This window comes from Typopeltis vanoorti, chromosome 23 (assembly GCF_054136105.1).
Source record: "Typopeltis vanoorti isolate ZY-2024b chromosome 23, IOZ_Tvanoo_1.0, whole genome shotgun sequence".
Classification (NCBI taxonomy): Eukaryota; Metazoa; Arthropoda; class Arachnida; order Uropygi; family Thelyphonidae; genus Typopeltis; species Typopeltis vanoorti.
In genome coordinates, this window is record NC_143571.1 from 28,115,908 (window position 1) to 28,138,044 (window position 22,137).

Sequence of the window (22,137 nt, forward strand, 5' to 3'; positions counted from 1 at the left end):
TCTTTGGAATAAGTGCACTTTTTATTTATTGTGCTCTTGTACGTTCAAAGTTTGATAATGGATCCCAGATTTACAGTTCTGCAAAGGAGAGCATGCTTCAGTGGTTGGACCCGATCCATCATCAGGGTATCCAATTAGCTACCTATGCTTTTCACACATCATCCATTCAAAGTCTTTATGTTGAATCAAATGTGAACACCCTCTATCACATACACAAAAACATTTATCTCTTAATTATGCCCTAAAAATAAAGTCCCTTTCAGATCATCTTACATGAATGGTCTCTTTTCTCTGCATTGGTCGGTTCTGTATCATACACATCAGACTTCCACAAGAGGTTATGGAAGCTATTGGTATTAGTTTGACAACATTACTTACTGCACCAAACAAGACAGCATTTCTTCATGGTTGACTTGCAACCTCTCACTTTGTCAACTACAGAAGTCTCGCACATCGTCAACTCGGCTACCTTCAATTGTTCAATGCACACAAAATAGCCCACTCTGATTTCCTGCCCTGATGTTTCAGGATCACAGATCTCTGTTGGCTGTGCTGCTCTTTCCTAACATTACAATTGCCACTCAGATCCCACCTCGATTGCAGCAGTTATACAACAGAGTTGCATGCCATTCAGCTCGCACTTTTAAATATCAAAGAAAATTCCTACCAAAGTGTATAATCCTCACCCAGTGCTTGGTGAGGTGCTACACCTCTTGTACAAAATAAACACTCTTAATTTTGATGTTTGTTTGTATTAGATTCCCAGCCACATTGGAATTAAGGGAAATTGCATCACAGATGCATCTGCTAGATCAGCTCATACTGTTTGACGGTCCTTTATACCGACTGCACCCAGTTTATAAGAAATTAATTGCCCAATGGCCACACTCCTGGCAGGAAGCATTGGCAGTCTAGTCAGTGTGGGAACAGAAGAGAGGAAGTTGTTCTTGTTAGTCTCCACATAGGTCACAGTCATCTCATACATTCTTATTTACTGAGGCTAACGATCCATCTTTGTGTGAAAATTGCAACACGTCTTTCCATTAATCATTATTATTCTAGTGGTGTGCAAGTGCTTCACATGAGAGAGAAAGGACATTTTTAGATTTTTACAAAAGGTTGATTTATTCAAAGACATTTGATTATTGCCAGCCTGGCTGGTGAGTGGTTAGCATATCTCCTCTCCAGCCAAAATGCTGCTGGTTCAAATCCCATCATGGGCATGGATGTTTGTGATTGTCCTTGGAAATACTAGTGGTGGTGGGCAGCGGTAGATGCCATTAATGTAGTTGAGATCAGTTGGTGAATTGAGTGGTGGAGACAGAGTTGTAGAGCAGGTGCCCTCCCTCAATGAGTCTTTGGACTCCCTGGAGGTGTCTAATAATAATTATGAATTTGTTTATATGTAGATACCACATTCTAGATACTAAACTTTGTACATATATTTTATATTATTCACTGATATAACTATTTATTGATTTATCTATCAACACCCTGTGTACTACTGTAACCTGTTTTCTGGCATAGCGTGACCTTTGCTGTCCTTGCACCATAAAATCACAAATCAATCAATCATTCAAGCTAACTGCTCACTTACAACTTAATATAGACTATGTATTGCACTGTATAATGTTCCATTTAACTATACAATTGATATTTTGAAAAGCTTTTCCCTGGGCACCTAATCATATGCCTTTTCCAGATCTACAAAACTTAAGTACAGACCCTTGTCATATTGCCATAACTTCTCAACTATTTGGTGTCAAGTGAAAATCAGATCTAAAATCTGAAAACCTGACAGAGACCCTATTTAGTCTAAATCCACCTTGTTTTCACAGTTCCTCAGCTTCTTTTCAAGTATGTTTGTATAAATCTTACCTGGAACATTTGTAGAGAAAAATTCTTCTGTAATTCTCACATTTAGCTTTATTCCCTTTTAAATAGATGGAAACTATAAGAGCTCTACTCCAATCATATGGAATTCAACCTTCTAACAAGGCCCTCTAAATTATGCAGTGTGGCCAGTGCAAAATTTTATACCTCCATATTTGAGCAGTTATGGTTAAATCTTACTCCAGCTGCCTTTTCACATTTTCAGCTTTTGATTTAATCCTCTTTGCATCCCTCTTAAATTTTCTACTACTGTTCTATCACTGCTTGTTTTGTTTGTCTTTCAAAGTAATTACTCCAGAAATCTAGGATATCCTTATCTTCAATTTCATGTTACTTTTATCAACTTTGATTCCTTTTACAGTACTCTTTCCTTTATTTCTAAGCTTTTTTAATAGACTCCAGAACATTTTTCCACCTTCCTGATATTTACCTTCTATATTCTTATCAGTTTTCCCATGACATTTGTTTATTTACTTTCACACATAGCTTAGTTCTTACATTTTTCTCTGTATTCTTTTAGGGTTAAACTTATTAACTTATTTGCTAGGAATTTTCAGTATGCTTTCTTTTCCATGACTGCTTCTTTGACTTCTTGTGTCCAAAACAGTGTTTTTATTTTTCTATCCTTAAAGGATAGAAAACTTCACCACATGCATCCCTGGCTGAAGCAATTAATCTTTTCCTCAGAGTTTGCCACTGGAACTCCAAGGTGGGATTCACTTCCTACTCTTCTGTTTAGATCTCCAACAAGAACAACTTTTTCTATTTTATTTCTGTCAACTGTCTGCTCTAATGACTCAGTTTTGAGTCATTAGAGCAGACAGAAAAAAAAAAAAAAAACTTCATGTCTTCTTTAGGATCATAGGCAGGCATAAGTTCTATTGTCCATTTCCCCATTTTGAAATTTGCTCACATAACTACTTAAACTGCCTTTCACTCAAAATTTATCTTCATGTTTGGTGTTGTGCTATTGCTGCTCCTTCCTTTCCTTGATCATATCCTGAGTATATAACATCCAATACTTATTATTTAGTAAGATTCCACCTATTTTTGCCATCTTTGTTTCAGTGATGCCAATTATGTCTACTTGGTACTTTTCCAGTTCTTCTGTTGCTATTTTTGTTTCAGTTCATAAATAGGCAACTGAAATAAAAATTTAGGTTTATGATCACCTAAACATGGTGATCATATAAGTTCCTAGAAGTTTCTGTGATAATTCCATTTTAAAATTGAGACTGGTATTTCCAAATTTTTCATTCACCACTCTAACAAACATACACATAATTTCATTGAATATTGTTACAAGTTGCTTGAGATCATAGACCTTGGGAAACAAATGTACAAAAATATCCTACATTATACTTGGATTTATAAAAGAGGTTGAGCATAATTCATTTTCTTTGAATACATCCTTCAACACATCTTATATATGAAGCCATCATTCAGGATCGTTTGTTACAATATGTAAATTTTTGCTGAGTTCAGGCAGAAGCAATAGCTCTGGTATCTCCACATCTGGGCCTGGCTCCCACTGAAGAGACCTCAATAAAGGTCGAAACTAGTCTGGGTAGTGACCCTTCTCTTAATGCATAACATTATACATATCCGCAAGGAGATGCATTTTGCATTATGGGAGATACTGAGATAGGAGTGATGTAAGCTTGCTCCACCTTTGCAACTAGTTGCCTGGTGTTGTACTACCTTACCCCAGTCCTGAAGATACTTTCAGGCACAAACTTTGTTTGCTCACACTTGGATAAAGGATTAAACTAAATTTATTATAGTCTAACCAAGTGAAAAATAAACTTTCACCATAAGAAGAAGAATTAAAAATGTAATTTACAAGATCAGCATTGACACTTAGGCATACCACTGAGCAGCCTTTGAGCATATAAATAGGATTGGGTCAAAATTGCCTTGCCTTCTAATATAGAAACCTGGAATATATAAACTAATGATCCAAATTAGACAGAACAAATTCATGAGGATAAACAGAAAGTGGGTTAAAAAAAAATTAGATATCAGGTTTAGCTTACTGTAAAGAATATAGTGTAATATGAATTAGCATGCAACATGAAATGCCCATATCATGTAATAGATTTTAAACAAGAATTAAGGAATCAACCAGTATGATCACACCTACTTTCATGGCAATGGAAGCAATGACTTGAATTTAGACACTTGTAATCCAGTATTAATGTTATACAATATGGACCATGAAATAACTGCAATAAATTTGTCAACAGTAAACAGCAAAGAGAAATACAATAATGTAAAAATTCCAGAGTAATCTGTCTGCTGAGTGTTCCAGGTAAGATTTATTCAAGCTTGCTAGAGGAGTGGCTAAGAAAAGTTCTGGAAGAGAAACTTAGAGAAGAACAAGCTGGGTGTAGATCAAAGAAGTTTTATCGAGATCAGATTCTTATTTAAGACAAATAATCAAGAAATCATGTTAATACAACAGGAATATGAAATCAAGTTTTGTTGATCTGATCACCCTGTTTGATGCTAGTCATCCATTTAATAATGCTGGTTTATCCTCCTGATCCCGGATCCTATAAAACTACAATCTTGTGACCACTTACAAATTGTGCAGAAAGTTATCGTCCCTTATTCACTCACCTAAAGACCAACTGCAGCCTCTGTTACCTGGGGTCTGCCAGGTAACCTTGCATCAAACGCCTATTTTTCTGACCTATCTTCTGTAATTCTGTATTCTGAATTAGTAATAATTGCACCCTGCTGGGTATCTACTTGGATACTGAATGAACGAGGATGGGCTGGCAATTTGGGATTCAGCCGACCAAATTGTATTCTTATTGGTTAAACCAAAATAAAAAATGATGGTACAACATGACAAAAATTCATGCCGGCTGGGGCGTTGCCCGGTTAAACAAGGCCCCGTTGTTTTCGCCAGGGAACCAGGGTGAACAGCGAAAAGTCAGCTACTGGAACAAATCTGAAAACAAACCCCAACTCAACATCACCAGAGTTAAAGATCGGTACTATCAACGTAAGAAGCCTGAATGGCAAAGAAATGGAGCTAGCTGAGGAATTAGATAAGTACCAGATCGACATAATAGGGGTGACTGAAACAAAAAAGACAAAAACTGGTGAGATCTTTCTGAGCAATAAATACAAAATGTTATATTCAGGCAATGACAATCAAGGAAAAGAAGGAGTAACCATAGTATTCAACACAAAATACAAGGCTAATCTTCTTGAATGGCAGTCAGTCTCAAGTAGAGTAATGTGGGCAAATATGAAAATGGGGAACTGGACAATGAGACTTATTTGTGCCTATGGTCCCACAGAAGGTTCTACTAAGGTAGAAGTGGGGGAATTTTTTGATGCTTTAGAAAAAGCAACTGACACAATGAAAAAGGAAAAGTTGGTCCTTGTTGGAGATCTAAATAGCAGAGTAGGAAATGATTGTGAGACATACAAAAATATTTTGGGAAAATTTGGAGAAAAGAGCAAAGCTAATAATAATGGCAAATATCTGTTGGATTTCTGCTTAGGACATGGACTGGTTATTACTAACACCATGTTCCAACATAAAAATGTGCACAAATTCACATGGAGAGAAGAGGCTAGGAATAAGAAAAGTCTCATTGACTATGTTATTGTTGATAGTGATGTTTTCTCCCTGGTGCAGGACACCAGAGTGTACAGAGGATTTGAAATTGGAAGTGATCACTATTTAGTCTTGAGCAGGATAAAATTGAATTTCATATTGAAAAGAATAACATGTAAGAAAGTTTTAAAGTGAATAAAAGTTGATCAGCTGTCAGATGTGAACTGTAGACTAAAATACACAAAGATTATTGAAGAAAAAATGAAAGAGTTTTAGAACAGGAATCAAACCTTGGAGATTCGGTGGAAACTCTGAAGAAAACATTGATTGATTCTGCCAGAGAGGCATGTGGTGAGGTTGTCTGCAAGGATAAAAAAATCAGAACTCCCTGGTGGACACAGGAAGTTAGAGGCAGTGAAGGAAAAGAAGAAAGCATATCAAAAGTTCCTGTCAAATAAGTCAGCTTGTGCTCTTAGAGAATATAGAGACAAATGCAAAAATGCTAAACACTGTGTAAAACTAGCTAAACAAAAGTCATGGGAGGACTTAGGCAAGAATATAGAAAATAAATATCAAGAAGGTGGCAGAATATTCTGGAGGTTGTTAAAGAAGCTTAGGAATGGAGGAAAGAGTACTGTAAAAGGAGTTAGAGATGATAAAGGTGACATGAAAATGGGAGAAAAAGATATCCTTGAAGTATGGGATAATTACTTTGAAAAACTGCTAAATGAAACAAGCAGTGATGACAGCACAGTGGTAAAAAACACTGACCAGGCATGCAGTCAGGAATACATATCCATACTTGAAGTAGAAAAAGCCATCAAAGGCTTGAAATGTGGAAAGGCTGCAGGAGTAGATGATATTCGACCAGAAATGCTGAAGTATGGTGGCATAAGAATCTTACAGTGGCTGCACTGCATAGTTCGGAAAGCCTGGACAGAGGGACGAATTCCCGATGATTGGAGTTAGAGCTCTCATAGTACCCATATATAAAAAGGGAAATAAAACTGCATGTGAGAATTACAGAGGTATTTCCCTACTGAGTGTTCCTGGCATATGATCTATGCAAGTATACTTGAGAAACGGTCGAGAAGAATTGTGGAAGAAAAGCTTGGTGAAGAACAAGCTGGATTCAGGCCAAATAGAGGCTGTCAGGATCAGATCTTCACTTTACGACAAATAGTCGAGAAAGCATGGGAATATAACAAAGATCTGTATTTAAGTTTTGTCGATTTGGAAAAGGCATATGACAAGGTGCCAAGAGAGAAGCTATTCAATACACTGCAATTATATGGTGTCAATGGGTCATTATATCAAGCAATACTTAGTCTTTATTTGAGTTGTAAGTCAGCAGTTAGAATTGAAGGAAGTACAGGAAGATGGTTTAATATTAAATCTGGTGTCAGACAAGGATGTACATTATCCCCTCTGTTATTCATTATCTATATGGATCACATTATGAAGGAAAGTGGTATTAAACATGATATCAGAATTGGAGATGTTAATGTCAGCTCTTTGCTTTATGCGGATGATGTTATACTTCTAAATAAATCCGCTACAAGTCTGCAAGATTCTCTGACTAAATTGAAGCTGTTGTAATAGATATGGTATGAAGGTCAGCAATAAAAAGACAAAGACAATGAAAATAGGCAGAATCATTGAAAATGTCAACTGTGTTGTGAATGGAGAACCTGTGGAACAAGTAAAACATTTCAGCTACTTAGGCACAATTTTTAGTGAAGATGGTAAATTAAATATAGAAATAGACAACAGAATCAGCAAAGCTGGTATGGTGGGAAGTCAATTGAATAAATTCATATGGAATAAGAGAGAAATTAGTCAGAACACTAAATTAGCTATATACAAGTCAGTGTTCAAACCAGTTTTAACTTATGGATCTGAGAGCTGGGTCAGAAGTAAAACATTTGACCAAAGACTAGAGACTGCAGATATGAGAGTCCTGAGAAAGATTAGAGGCGTGAACAGATGGCATCAATGGCAATATCATATTAAAAACGAGGATATTAGGAAAGAACTTGACATTGTCAGCATCCAGGAATGTGTTAGCCGAGCTAATCTCAGGTGGTATGGTCGCTTAAACAGAATGGGCGAAGAAAGATTAGCAAAACAAGTGTTCTCTGCCAGGTTGGCAGGAAAACGACCCAGAGGAAGACCAAGATATAGGTGGATTGATACGGTACAAAGTGCCTTAGACGATAGAAATATAAGATCTGATAATGTTGGAGTCTTGACAAGTAACAGACTGATTTGGAGGAAAATTGTAGATAGGAAGTTAGTAATGATGTAATTTTTTTTCATGTAGTACTATCATATCCTGTACACCCTTGAGGGTACATGGCAGGAATTCGATGATGAGGAATTAGTAATATTTGTTCACCCCCCCCCCCTAATTTTTCTCAGAACGTTCATATCTGTGGTCTCTAATCTTTGATTAATTTCTAACTCAATTCTAGAAGTTAAAATTCATTGTCATTGATGCTACTAGTTTAGTGTTTAGGGTAATCTCTTTTATTTGATATAAATTTATTCGTTTCACTTCTGGCAAAATATGCAAATCTGGTAAACCAGATTTTGCATATTTTGTTGACATATTTATTATGCCATCTTCCTTAAATATGATACTAAAATAGCTGAAATATATTTGCTCTATCAGAATACCCATAAAACCAGAAAATTTACCAGGTATCTAATTCCTTATGCACCAAAGAGAGGAATCCCAAAAGACCAAGAATAAAAGCCCAAAATAGCAAAATACCGGAAGTTAAAAGTGAAGAACTGTTTCTTTGGAAGAACCACTTCAAAAAATTATTGAATAATTCATCATTTAACTTTGCCATAGATGCCTTGCCAGAAATAATAATCCAAAACAGAACTCCCAATTACATGTAATAATTTTACGATGCAAGAATTCGAAACTGCACTAAAAATCCAAAAGAATGATAAATCACCTGGATTAGATTTTATAACAGCAGAAGCTATTAAACATAGAAGAAAATTGCTTTGGAAACATTTGTTAAATATCTGTAATACATCTCTGGATGTATCCAACATTCCATCACAACGGAGAGAATGTCTAATAATACCAATACTCCTGAAAGGCAATCTGAACAAACTAGAAAATTACAGAGGAATCATGCTATTTCCCACCACACTAAAAATCTATTACAGGATGCTGAAAAACAGAAGCACTGTTGAACATATTCACTGTCTTTGAAGGTTGCTAGAATTAGCAAGAGATAAAAAAATCTTCTTTAGATCTTAAACTTCATAGATTTCTCAAAAGCTTTTGATTCAGTCAATAGGAAAAGGGTGTTCAAAATTCTCGGTTATTATGGCATACTCTTGAAAATAAAGCAATAGAGCCATACCAGAACTATCATGCAAATGTAATGGTTAATGGAGAGATGACGGAGAGTATTCCTAGTTCTTCAGAGTGTCTCTGAAGAACTTCCACTGGAGTTCTTCAGAGACACTCTTTGGCCATATCTTTTCATTATTACCCTTGATTATGCATTAATACTCACAGGAAATGAGTATGGAATAATTCTCCGAGATTTGACAGGACAAACCCACATAAGCAGTCTGTTTTTCAGATGTTCTGTTGATTGACTAACATTCAGACTGCCCAAAACCAATTAGATAATTTATGCAGCACTGGTCAGGTTGGCAGTCAATAGCAATAAAACATATATTACATTCTATTCTGCTCTTTAGGACTAAAGAACAGAATAGAAGGAAATATATTTGACTAAATGACCACATTCTTCAAGTAAATGATTTTCGTACATCGATACTCTGACATAGTGAAGAAAACACATTGCTCTTCAGTTCCATAAAAGTTTAACTAATATCTGGAAATCCAATCTCATCACCACAAATACCAAAATTCGTCTGTACAAACCCACCAGTCAAGCTATATTAAGTATGGTACCCAAATGAGCAGCTAATATCATCTATAGCTTTGGGACATGCCTTTGAACATTACTAGGATATATACATGACAAAATCACATTTTGCGATGTATAACTTTTTCTTGAATTCAGTCACACCACCTGCACTCCTAACCTCCAAAGGCAATCCATTGGAATCACTCTGGGAGAGATTGAATTCATTCTAAACTTTGCACAGATGCCCACTCATTTTCTCTCTCTCTCTCTACCCTCCATAAATAAAATGAAAAATTCCATCTACTAGTATCCTGTAATGACCCTTTCAGAAATTTGTAAGTTTCAATCTTATCACTCCTGTTTCTTAGCTGCAGTCCACACATTCTCAGTCTTTATAGTCTGTATTCCACACTCCTGATATCATCTTTAATTCTTTTGCACTCTTTCTCTACTGTATCTGGGAAACCAGAAACAGGGAAACCAGACCTGGGCACAGTAGTCCAAGTGAGGTCATATCAAGGCCTTGTAAAGAATCAAGATTACTTATCCTTACATGTTAAGGTTCATTTCAGCATTGCAATTATCCTCTGAGTGTATTTGCAATTTTTGTTATGTGAACCTTGAACTTCAACTTCCTATCTTCTTCTTCTGCAGCTTGTCCCACTTAAGTGGAGTTGCTGTTAATGATGAGTCTCCTCCACATCCCCTTGTCTTGGGCTTTCACTACATCCAAGTTCTTCATCCTCAAGTCCTCTTCTACCAGCTCCCTCCATCTCTTCTTTGGCCATCCACGCTTCCTCCTTCCTTGCACATCCATCTGAATGACCTTTCTTCCCACACATTCGTCCTCTCTCCTCATCACATGACCAAACCATCTCAACTTGCCTCTATATCTTCACTCCTAAGTTCGTAACTTTCACTGTTTCCTTCACGTAGTCATTTCTCAGATGATCCTTTCTGGTCACACCGTACATCCACCTAAGCATTCTCATGTCTGCTACCTCCATCCTGCTGATGTTATTTTTCCTCAGGGCCACAGTTTCCATAGCATACGTCATAGCTGGTCTCACTACTGTCCTATAGATTTTGCCTATTTTCAACTTGCTATCTACTAAAACTCCAAAATCTGTAGCCTGAGCTGTTTCTTCTAGCATTATCCCACAAATATAATATGACATTGAATATCTGATAGCCATTTTCACATGCCCACGATTACAGCCTATTCAAATCATTCTGCAAATGATGCACATCAGCCACATTCCTGGCTATATTTGCATTATCATTCCTGATTACCCTGCCTATATTTGCATCATCATCAGCAAACTGTATGGCACTTCTCAAATCCTTCCCAGTGTCATTAATGTAAAGGGTGAATAACAATGGACCTAGGACTTGATCCCTCTGGTACACCACTGGTCACCTTAAATCTTGCTGACTCACATCCCTTATGTACTACTTTTTCGTATCTGTCAGTCAGCCATACTCTTACCATGCTTATATTCTATAAACCAATCTCAAAGATCTCCAATTTATTCAGCAGTCTTCCACAGCTGCATTCTGTCAAAAGCCTTAGCAAAGTCCAAAAGTTTCATAGTTTATACATTCACCCTTGTCTGAGTTAATGGTAACATTATAAAATGTGAGAAAATTGCTCATCCCTTAGTAAACCCATGCTGTTCATTGCAAAATAGTTTTCTGTCAACCCATTTCTGTATATGAGCTCTTACTAACTTCCAGAATTTTCACCACCACTCCATAGATGTCGATAACTAGGTACTTCACACCACTCTTGTTTAATGGGATTATCATACATTTTACTGCTCCTGTGAATCTTTTTTATTCTGAGTCTTAAATTATATAGCCTGGTCAGAGGATCAGCCACTTCAGCTGAACAGTCTTTTTAGCATTTATGCTAATATTCCATCACTCCATTGCCAAATTCTTATTCAATTTGTGCAATAGCAATAGTAACTCCTCACCTGAGTTTCTTGATCCAGTGAATGTTGCATATACCAGGTTGATAGCTTTAGCAAAATTGGCACTCATTTGTCGAACAATCTCTTCTGCATCTGTAACACGCATGGCACATACATTCAGTATAATTATTCTTTCATACTCATTCTTTCCTTTACTTGTTGCATAATAGTACAATTCTTTTGGATATTCTTTAGCTTGCTGAACCAGTTTCTTTTCATTCTTAGACTTGAACTTTCCATATAGCAATTGTAACTATTCTCTGGCCTGCTCCTTATACACTCTCTGTCCAAAAAAGAAACCGAATTTTCGATAAAAAAATGAAACACAGAAAGTTATAATTATTCAAATGATTTATTTCAATCAATATACTCTCCACAAGCTTCGATACAACATTTGGCCACGGTCGATTAATTTGTTAAATGAGTTTTTATATTGGTTTTTGGGATACTGTTGAGGGTTGTGGTTACTGCCGCTTGAACGTTTTCACTGGTGTCATATCGCTTTCCTTTCATCGGCAAACGAAGTCGGGGAAGAGAAAGAAGTCACAGGGTGCTAAATCAGGTGAATAAGGCGAGTGATCCAACACACAAACGGTTTTTGCTCAAAAACTGTCTCACAATGTTTGAATGATGAGATGGTGCATTATCGTGCAAAAGTGACAGTTGCCTGCATCATGATATTCATGCCTTACATGACGAATTCTCACTATCAATTGCTTCAAAACTTCAAGATAAAACTCGTTATTGACCGTTTGGCCAGGTGGAATGAATTCTTTGTGGATAATGCCCTTGGAATTGTAGAAACAAATCAGCATTGTCTTTACTTTTGACTTCTTCAAGCGACTTTTTTTCAGATGTCCCTCTTCTGGCACTTTGTTTCGGGCTCATACATTTTTTGGTTGTCGGTCAACTTGTGGGGAACAAACTGAGAATTCAATTTATGGAGGCCCAAACTCTTCATCAAAATGTTGTGCACAGTTGATTTTGGAATCCCCAATTCATCTTCAATCAATCTCACTGACTATTTCAGGTCTTCTTTAATGAAATCACTCTCTTTTTAGATGTTAACTTCGCTCAGTTCAGTTTTTGGACAGCCCGGCTTTTCATCGTCCTCAAGCGTCTCAAGACCACTTTGAAATTGCTTAAACCACTTGTAAACTTAAGTATGGGATAAGCATTCATCGCTGTATGCATTTTGAAGTATTTGATACGTTTCGGTAAAACTTTTACCAAGTTTAACACAAAAGTCAATCGCAGCTCTCTGTTTGAAACTCATTTTCCGACCGTTCGTCAAAACACACTGTCACTCTTGGCACTAAAATTCGGCTTCTAATGAAACAAATGTCATAAACAGCTGACACAACACTAATGAAGGTTGCCGCTTTCGACAACAAAAAGATACAACAGGTGGCACCACTAGTTTTTTTTTTTTTTTTTTTGACATCCTTATGCACATTGTATTCCTTCCATATCATCTTTTCATCGTAAATCTCTTGTGTAATAAGATTACATGTGCTGATATTGTGTCATATAAGTATTTTTTAAATGCTTCCCATGCACTGCCTTCCTATCTAGCAAAGCACCATGGAACAGAACCTTGTATACTCCTCAGTTGGTCATAATATCATGCTTTGTAGTTCACATGTAATCTTTTTTTAAATGGAACATCCACAAACTTATCCAGTTCCCAAATCAATATAGTCATGTCTTTAATTAAAACTCCTCTGATATTATAATCACACTCATTGACCTCAAGTTCCTTCTGTCACATGCTGCTAGATATCTAGCAACAGCTCAAATTTGGTTTCATTCTTTTCACAAGATTTTACTGCTACTCAATCAGTGTTTGGATAATTAATCACCCATGGTGGCTTATTTCTCACTCGTCATGTTCATTTGATAATGTATTTCATCACCACTACCAACCAATCCACTCTGTGTTTCATCTTGTTACACTCTACCTCACACCAGATGGCTTCAAACTTTCTCACTCTCACTTTTTCCGATAGCCCTTTCATATTCTCTTTTGTACTATATTTATCACCAGATAAATCATTTGTTACTACCATCTCTTTTACTTTTCTCATTATATAATACCCTCCTTTTTTATAAATTTTTACCTCCCTGATTATCTTTACATGAAATCTTACCTGATTTTCAGAGTTTTTGTTTCTCCTTTTGCTGCTTATCATTCTTCTTAGCCTTCCAATGCTTAATCACTTTTCAACTTTTTTCCAATTCTCTCATCATTAATGATTTGCTTTAGTCTAGATATTTCTAAAATTAATAAAAATAATTCATACTTAGTATCCTTGTTATAGTTTCTGAAATGGCATGATTCTTTTCACTGTGGTAATACTGTTTTTTTTTTTTTGTAATCATAGTTTCATCTTTTTATTGCTGATTTTTCACACCATATTTTGTACAGCAGTTATTTAATTTGGTATAAATTCTGATGACTTGTAAAAGATTTAATTAAATCTATAAATATTATTCCACAAACTGGTTTAAATCATTCTTGTATATTTTTTGGGTTTAACTACTGCATCATAGTCAGAAGCAGTATATACTGCTCTATAATGGTAGCATTTTGAACAGTTTTTTTTCCCTCCTTGACATCTTATCTTGCCTTTTCAAGATATATAGTATTTAAATATGAATAAATCAACATAATCTGGTATAGAATTATTTTAACATTTAATTTGCTTTCCTTCAACATTCAAAAGTAATTTTGTTATTTAGTTTTGTTATTCATTAGTTGAAATGAGCTGAATAACAAAATGACTTAGTTTGTGCCTCAGAATGCATTAGAAATTGTCTGAATAAAAATACATTCTTCATGACACGTTTTTCATATTTTGATGTTTCTATTTTATATATTTTTAATAATTTAAAATCAAAGCTGATATATGCATTATTTAATTGAGAATATATTATTTTGCAGGGTATGGCATTAAGCTTAGGAGACAAAATCAATCTTACACAAAAAACATCAATTAAAACTGCAGGTGCCTAAATTATTATTCGAAAGGGATATTTGTTGAAATGTTAATTTACTGAAATGTGGGCTAATTTGTAGTGTTTTTCAATGTATACAGTAACATTTTTTGTGTAATATATGATTATGAGAATAAAATGTACAGAATACTTTGTGTGTATAATGAAATAAGCTTTTTTATTAACACATTAAGAATAATGTGCAAGAAAATTATTTGAGAGAGAAGTGACTGCTGTGGTCCTATGGGCTTGCTCATCTTTTTTCCCACTACTTAATTCTCTCTTCTGTTCACTGAAAACATCAACCCTCCTCAAATTAGCAAATAAGCAAGTCACTGATTGGATTCTACTCAGAATCAGAAAACATGAAGAGACGTTTGCTTCATATGAGAGTGCTATAAACTGTAAAGGGTGCTGATCATTATAAAGATTGACACTTTTTAGTAGAAATTTTTTTACCAGAGGAAATGTCATCCATTTTTTTTGTAACAACAGGTGTTAAAGAAATGAATAAATAGTCTACTTGCTGTACACCACTTTGAGGGTAAGTAGACTTGAGCAGATTTTAGTAAGTATGTTTTAAGTAGGTTACTGTCATTCTCCAACGTGTACTGTGGAAATCAAAATATAAAAAGTGACTGTAAGCCTTAAAATTCAATTAATACTTTAATTTACAGTAACATGTAATTGGATTTACTTAATAATCCAGTGCTGCTTGCTTAATTTTTTTCAGCAACTGAGGGAAGGATATTCTATCTTTTTTTTTTTTTTTCCTTGAAGCTTCAGGGTGTTGCATCTTCAATATTTTAATGCAGGCAGTCTGTCCATATTTCTTGTTCTACTAATTGATCTTTTGTATTTGGTTTCAAGTTTTTCTGCTAATTTAACTATTCTGTTTGCATCCATTCCATTAACATGTTTATTCCATTTCTAACTTTCACTTTTTTATTCTATTAAATTTTGTTTTATCGACTTTTTTTCTGAGCATTTTTATTTCACATGTAGTTTTCTCTTGTATTTTTGACATTTATATTCTGGCTTCACATGCACAAGTTATCAGTAGTCAAACTACTGATTTTTAGATGCTTAATTGTGCTTCTTTTGTTAGTTCTTTATTATTCTTTATAGTGAAATTTAAACATCCTAATGTTTTATTATCATTCAAGAATTGTTCTTTTACTTCATTCTATGTTATAATTTCACAGTTTACAGTTATTCCCTACTTGTTCTGATATTTTCTCATTTAGTTCCAATTTGCATCTTATTGGTTCTTTTATTATTACCATTAGTTTTGATTTCTCTATATTTTCATATTAAAACTGCTGCATATCTGTTGGAATTTAAATAATTGCTTTTGGAGATAATCTTTGTGGTAGATGAATTTCATCACCTAGTAGAGACTGCTTCTGTTTATTTGGAAGCCTGAAATGGCTTGAAAAGGTGCCACGTTTAGTCTCTAGAGCAGGATTTCTGGACTAGGTAAAAAATGAAAAAAAAAAAAAGTAAAAAAAATGGGAAAAATCTTTAGCACACCCACAGTACTAATGTACTGTAGGTTATTTCTGCAAGTAATGCTACGTCATCAGCATATGCAGACAAATTTAAATTTATTTTTTCATTTTCTATTCCATTTTTCTGTTTTTTAAATTCTGTTATTTTGTCCATAATCATGTTAAATATGGACAATGAATATCCTTGTCTGATCCATTTCCTTAAGTATTTTTTATGTATTTGTGTTGTAATATCTTCTTTTTTATCATTTTGATAATTTCCAATGGTATTTGCTTGTTGCTAGTACTTTCAGGACATCCTGTAATCTCCATTGAAAGCATTGGTGATAAAACACATAAATATTGGTTTGTTAAATTCTGTTGGTTTTTCTGTTATTTGCCTCCATAACAAATATCGCAGCACTACATGATCTTCCTTTATAGAATCCTTGTTCATTGTAATATAGTCTTGATTCTAATTCATAGGTAATTTCGGTATGTATTTTTAGGGTAGCGTACAATAAGTTTATTCCTTGATCATGTTTGGGTTCAGATTTTCTTTTCTAAAAAATCTGGTATTGTAATAATCATCCTCCATTCATTGGATATCTGTCTTGGCTAAAGATATGTTTGATAAAATTTTTCATGTTTTCAGTCATTGCTTTTCCTCCAGATTTTACAGTTCGTTGTAAATTCCATCATTCCAGCCAATTTCTATTCTTCAGTTTTGAAATGACTGATTTTATTCAATTATTTGTTTCAATTTTGTCTGTTTTCTGCTTGTAGTATTTCTAGCCTTTTCATTTTTGCTTTACCATTATATCATTAAGTCAAATAGTTTTTCCACTGTTCTCTTTGTGTGATAGTATATTATGTATTCACAAATTTCTTTTCTTTAATTTTGTATCATTCTTTATACTTTTTTCTGTTTCATAAAAGTCAGATTCCAGTTGTTTGACCTTCGAAACATTTTTGTTTTATGAATCTTATTTTGTTATTATTTCATTTAATTTATTTTATTATAATATAAAATAAAAAATATATACTTCTAGTATCTCAGGAGTGGTGGTGAAGATTTTGGAAAAATTGGTTAGGACTCGCATTCAGAAATGGGTTGACAGTGAATCTCTACTTGGCAATGAACAGCACGGGATTACTAAAAGAAGCTTATGCTTTAGCAACTTGCTCACATTCTATAATAATGTTACCATTGAACTAGCTAAGGCTTTTGACAGAATATGGCATGGAAGACTGTTTCATAAATTGGAGAATAGGGGATGGAATTATAAGTATTGGCATGGATAAGAGGATGGCTGACTGATATATCAAAGTTTGTATACAGGGGATGTGAGTCTGCAAGATTTTAGATAACTAGTGGTGTACCACAAGGATCAGTCCTTGGTCCACTTTTATTCAATTTCTAATGGTATTGGGAAGGATTTGGCAGGTGACTACAGCTATTTGCTGATGTTGCAAAGATAGGTAGTGTAATCAAGAATGCTGCTGATATGCAGTACTTGCAGAATGATTTGAATAGGCTGGAATTGTGGGCATGGGAAAACAGATGTCAGTGAATGCAAAGTCGTGCACTTTGGCATGATTAGATATCCAATGTCGTATTATATTGGTTGGATTATGCTAGAAGAACTGATCAGACTAGGGATCATAGAGTGTTAGCAGATAGCAAGTTGAAGTTCAGGGGCCATAGTAAAGATTGTAAATACAACTCAAAAGATAATTGCATTGCTATTATCTCAAAAGATAATATCTTTACATGTGAAGAATGACCTTCACATGTAAAGATATGGATGTCATTTTGCCTCTTTATAAGGCCTTAAGACCTCACTTGGACTGTTGTGCATAGGTCTGGTCTCCTGGTTTCCATTGCGATTCTGTGGTACAGTGCAAAGGAGAGTATTAAAATAAGAGTATTAGAATTGTGAATTACTGATTATGAAGACAGATTGAGAATTTGTAGACTGCAGACACTAGCAAACAGGAAAAAGAGGGGTGATATGGTTGAGACTTGATAACTTCTGAAAGGGTCATACAGAATTTCAGTTGATGGAATTTTGATTTTATAGAGGGTAGGGAAAGGGCATCCTTGGAAGCTGAGAATGATTGCTGCTAAGGTAGTGAGGGATAGCATTTTCTCTCATAAGGTGGTGCGTGATTGAAATGCATTGCCATTGGATGGTGTGTGTGTGTGTGCAAGCAGTGTGAATGAATTCGAGAATAAGTATAATAGCTGGCGAGTGTAGTATGTGCAGGGGCGTGCCGACCATATGTGCGATGCACACAGACGCCAGGATAGTAAAGGCGCCAAAGAGAAGGAAATACTTTTTAAAAAAAAACGTTTTTTTAAAGTGATTTTTTTTTATTGGATGCGGGGGAAGATAGGAACTAAAGTTTTGTCACACAGGTGCCGGACACTACTGGCACATCCCTGAGTATGTGGTCTCCCTTGATGACTCCCTGGAGGTCTCTCTTAATAATAATAATATACTCTTCATATTTGGCTGTATTATTTGGTTTCTGATGGTGCCTTTTATTTCTGCAGTATAACATAGTCCATCTTGTTTTGTATCTTCCAGTTTGTTTTATCCTACTGCCTCATATGCTGCTTGTGTAATGCTTATTTTGTTTATCCCAATTATAATTTATATATTCCTCATTACTGGTGCAATTTTTATGAAATTATTCTTTTAGTCTATTTGGGTAAAGTATTCTAATGTTGTCTTCTTATAATATTTATACCTTAATTTTATTTATTTATTTTTTTCTTATTTAATATTTTGTTAGTTGAAATTTTCTCATTAGTTGTCTCACTTCTAATGTTCTTAGCTGTTATTAACGGTTAGAACTATATCTAGTATTTCATCTGGTTTTATTCTGTTTGTAATTATATAATCCATGATAAGCATCCTCCTATTTCTTCGTGTTATTTTGCATGTACTCTTGTGATTAAAGCAGTATTGTTTATTCTAAATTTATATAAATTTATTGAAGAAATCTTATTCCATTTGAATCTTTTCATGGAATCTTTGACATGCTCTGGATATTATACTGTTTCCATTCCTTGCATTTAAGTTTATTGCCAGTATTATTATTATTCAGCTGATGTTTTTATACTTCTCTGTAATGTTTCTTAAAATTCTTTGCTTTTTACAAATTTCTGTTTTTGGCTTTTTGACTGCTGGGTTAGGTGATAGGGATGAGCCAATTGTAGTTTCTTTCTCTTGGTTATATATTTTATCTTTTTTTGCATGAAGTAACCAGATATAATTGTAAATTTGAATTGGTCCACAATGTCTAATGGAAATTTTGGAGCTAAAAATTCTATTGTCTTTTAATGAGGGATATTTGTGAAGAGCGAGACGATGTTAAAGCTTATGTCTGTATCTACCGGTTTAATGGATTTTATTCTTGCAAGAAATTTTGTAGAATTTTTTTTTTATGAAAGAAGCTGAGTGTCCAGTGAGAGGGCAGAGAAGGTTAGAAATGTTGCAATTTCTGTCCAGCATCTAAAAGAAAGAATCTTTCTCTCTCTTCACCCAAAACCAACAATTTGGCTGTGGTACATTGATACCTTTGCAGTTTGGGGTCACACAAAACCAAAACTCCACTCAGCTCTACAAAAAAATCAATATTCTACATACTTGTATTAAGTTCACACTATAAAAAGAATCATCAAAAAGTATTTCCTTTCTAGATGTACACATCCAGTGTAAGAAAGATGGATCCATTTCCACTTGTGTTTATCAAAAATCAACTTTTACAGGTTATATCCATAATACATCAACCCATCATCCATCTCAAAAATATGGCATTATAAAATCTCTTATCATGAGCACGCAAGATTTGTTTATCTGAAGAACTGGAAACTATCAAAGAAACAGCTTTTCTAAATGGCTATAATCCAACAGTAGTTCAAAAAATAATTAACCGCTCCTATACAGCAATCCAGACAGGAAGTCCACAGGACTCCTATACCATACATAGAAGGCATCTCTGAATGAGTGGCAAGAATAAACTCACCATGGATACTACCTGGCATGTACAAATACCATATTTGTGCAACTAGTTTTACCATGGACAAACAGAAAGATCTATCAATAAATGTATCTTTAAACATCACGACCACATCTGGCTTATCAAATCTCATAAATATTGCATGGCACAACATGGAAAGGAAAACACTACCACAGGATCCAATGGGAAAACATCAAGCTGCTACATAGATCCATATATAAACATGAACATTTTTACAAAGAAATTGCTGAAGTCCTACTTCATCAACCTAACCTCAATCATAATGACTGCCTTACTATTCCAAAAGTGTGGGAAATTATCCTCAACTGTATTAAATAAATTTGTAATCATATTTTAATTATTTTTAACCCAAAATTGGGTTAAAAATAATTAAAATTTTAATTGCATGCACTCTGTTCCTTCATTGAAATTCCTTATTGTTGTTTGCTGTTTGTACTGATGATGTCGTATGATATGTAAGATGAAATATCTGTATAATAATTTAATTTTTACTCTGGTACACATGTGATTCTTATGGAGACCCCACAGGTCTCATTATACAAGAAAATGTTTGTAAAAATTTTACTTATTATTTTACCCATTACTTATACGTCTAGCACCTCTTAGCTTTCTAACATGACTTAACATTAGGAGTATAATGTTGATATAAAATAATTTAAATATGCTCACATATACATACACAAAATAAAATGAAGAAAATCATTTCTTTACCGTTCATGTTTTTATTATATATTTAGTCAATTTAATATTTTATATACTTCTTGAATAAGCTAGGTTCTTAATAAGCTGATTTTGAAAATGTAATAAAATTATGTCTTGTCTATTCAAATTATAATACTACTGCATTAATTGGAATTTGGTAATACAACATATGTCAGCCAATTCAAAACTTTTTATTTTGAATGTTAATTAGTGGGTTGGAAGCCCACTTCAGCCTTGTTCATATGATTTATCTGATTTATACCCTTATACACTCTCAATCAGGAGTCCAGGTAATAAAGATTCATGGGCCAAGAGGTAAAATCAAGGATATTGCATCTTATAAGATAGAAAACAAAATTTACATAATTTTTATTAATAGAATACAATATATAATTATGTACAGATTCTTGAGAAATTACTGTGGAACTTTTTTATAACATAATTACTCTTAATTGGAGTTCAGTATTAGTGTTTCCAGTCATCAAAATAGATAACAAATGAGTCGCTTGGAAACTTAATTCAGCTGCAGTTTCCCTTCCCTTCCTCTTCTCCACCTTCATCCTTAAAAAGAGATTCTGGTCTGATGAGGTATTGCATTTTCAAATTTTTCTCTGACAGTTGCTTTCTTGTGAACTGGGAATAGTGTGATTAGTATTTATTTTGGCAATGTCAGCATATATTCTATTTGTTTAGCACTACTGTAGTGTAATATTGCATAATAAGCCCAATATCTTGCTATTTAATTCAATAAGATAATATATACTCCACGTTCATAAGTTTAAGTTCTCTTTTTCATTTGTTGTGACATAATGGGTACCTACTGGTAAGTAAATAATTCATAAAATATTTTTGATCAAAATTGATCAGCCTCTCCCCCAAAGACTTTCTACCTATTGAATTTGAATGTAAACAGATGTGTACCAATATTCACTAAAATAAACTTGTGATAGTGTAAACCAAAAAATACATGGCACTCAAAACAGTCTCAAGTTAGCAATATGAATGCAAGCTGTCTCCATGGTAGCATTCAGCAGCCATAGACAAATGGACATAGCTGCATCACATTAATGCTACTCTATGGATGTTGCAACAATTTTGTGATTCTGTCAAATTATTTAAAAACTATCGTAAAAACTTTAGTAAGAACTAACTTGTGGACCATACAATAATAGTAATAGATGATAGGCCTACAGTTTGTAATTTGCTAGCCCTTGCTTCTAGATATTGCATTTCTTAATCAGTAATTGGTTATGAACTGATGTGGCATGAGCTGCTTATTCATCACAAAAAGTTAGTAATGCAGTAATTCTCACTATAGCAAACACTATTATAACAAATTCATTCACTATAATAAATAAATATTAAAAAAAAAAACCTCTTCTTCTTCTGCAGCTTGTCCCACTTAAGTGGGGTCGCTGTTTTTGGTGAGTCTCCTCCACATCCTCATGCCTTGGGCTGTAACCACATCCAAGTTCTTCATCTTTAAGTCCTCCCCTGCACATCCATCTGCATGACCTTTCTTCCCACATATTCATCATTCC

General features: G+C 34.4%; 1 protein-coding gene across 2 annotated transcripts in view; it reads left to right on the top strand.

Annotated features, from left to right (window-relative positions):
- The window catches only part of betaCOP (coatomer subunit beta), a 304,925-nt gene extending 290,423 nt beyond the window's left edge, over window positions 1-14,502 (top strand). For both annotated transcript variants that reach the window (XM_090413127.1, XM_090413129.1), the window contains exon 22: window positions 14,299-14,502. In XM_090413127.1, the coding sequence (XP_090269253.1) occupies window positions 14,299-14,370 (72 nt within the window). In that variant the 3' untranslated portion in view covers window positions 14,371-14,502. The remainder of the gene's footprint in view (window positions 1-14,298) is intronic.
- Window positions 14,503-22,137: the final 7,635 nt, after the last annotated feature.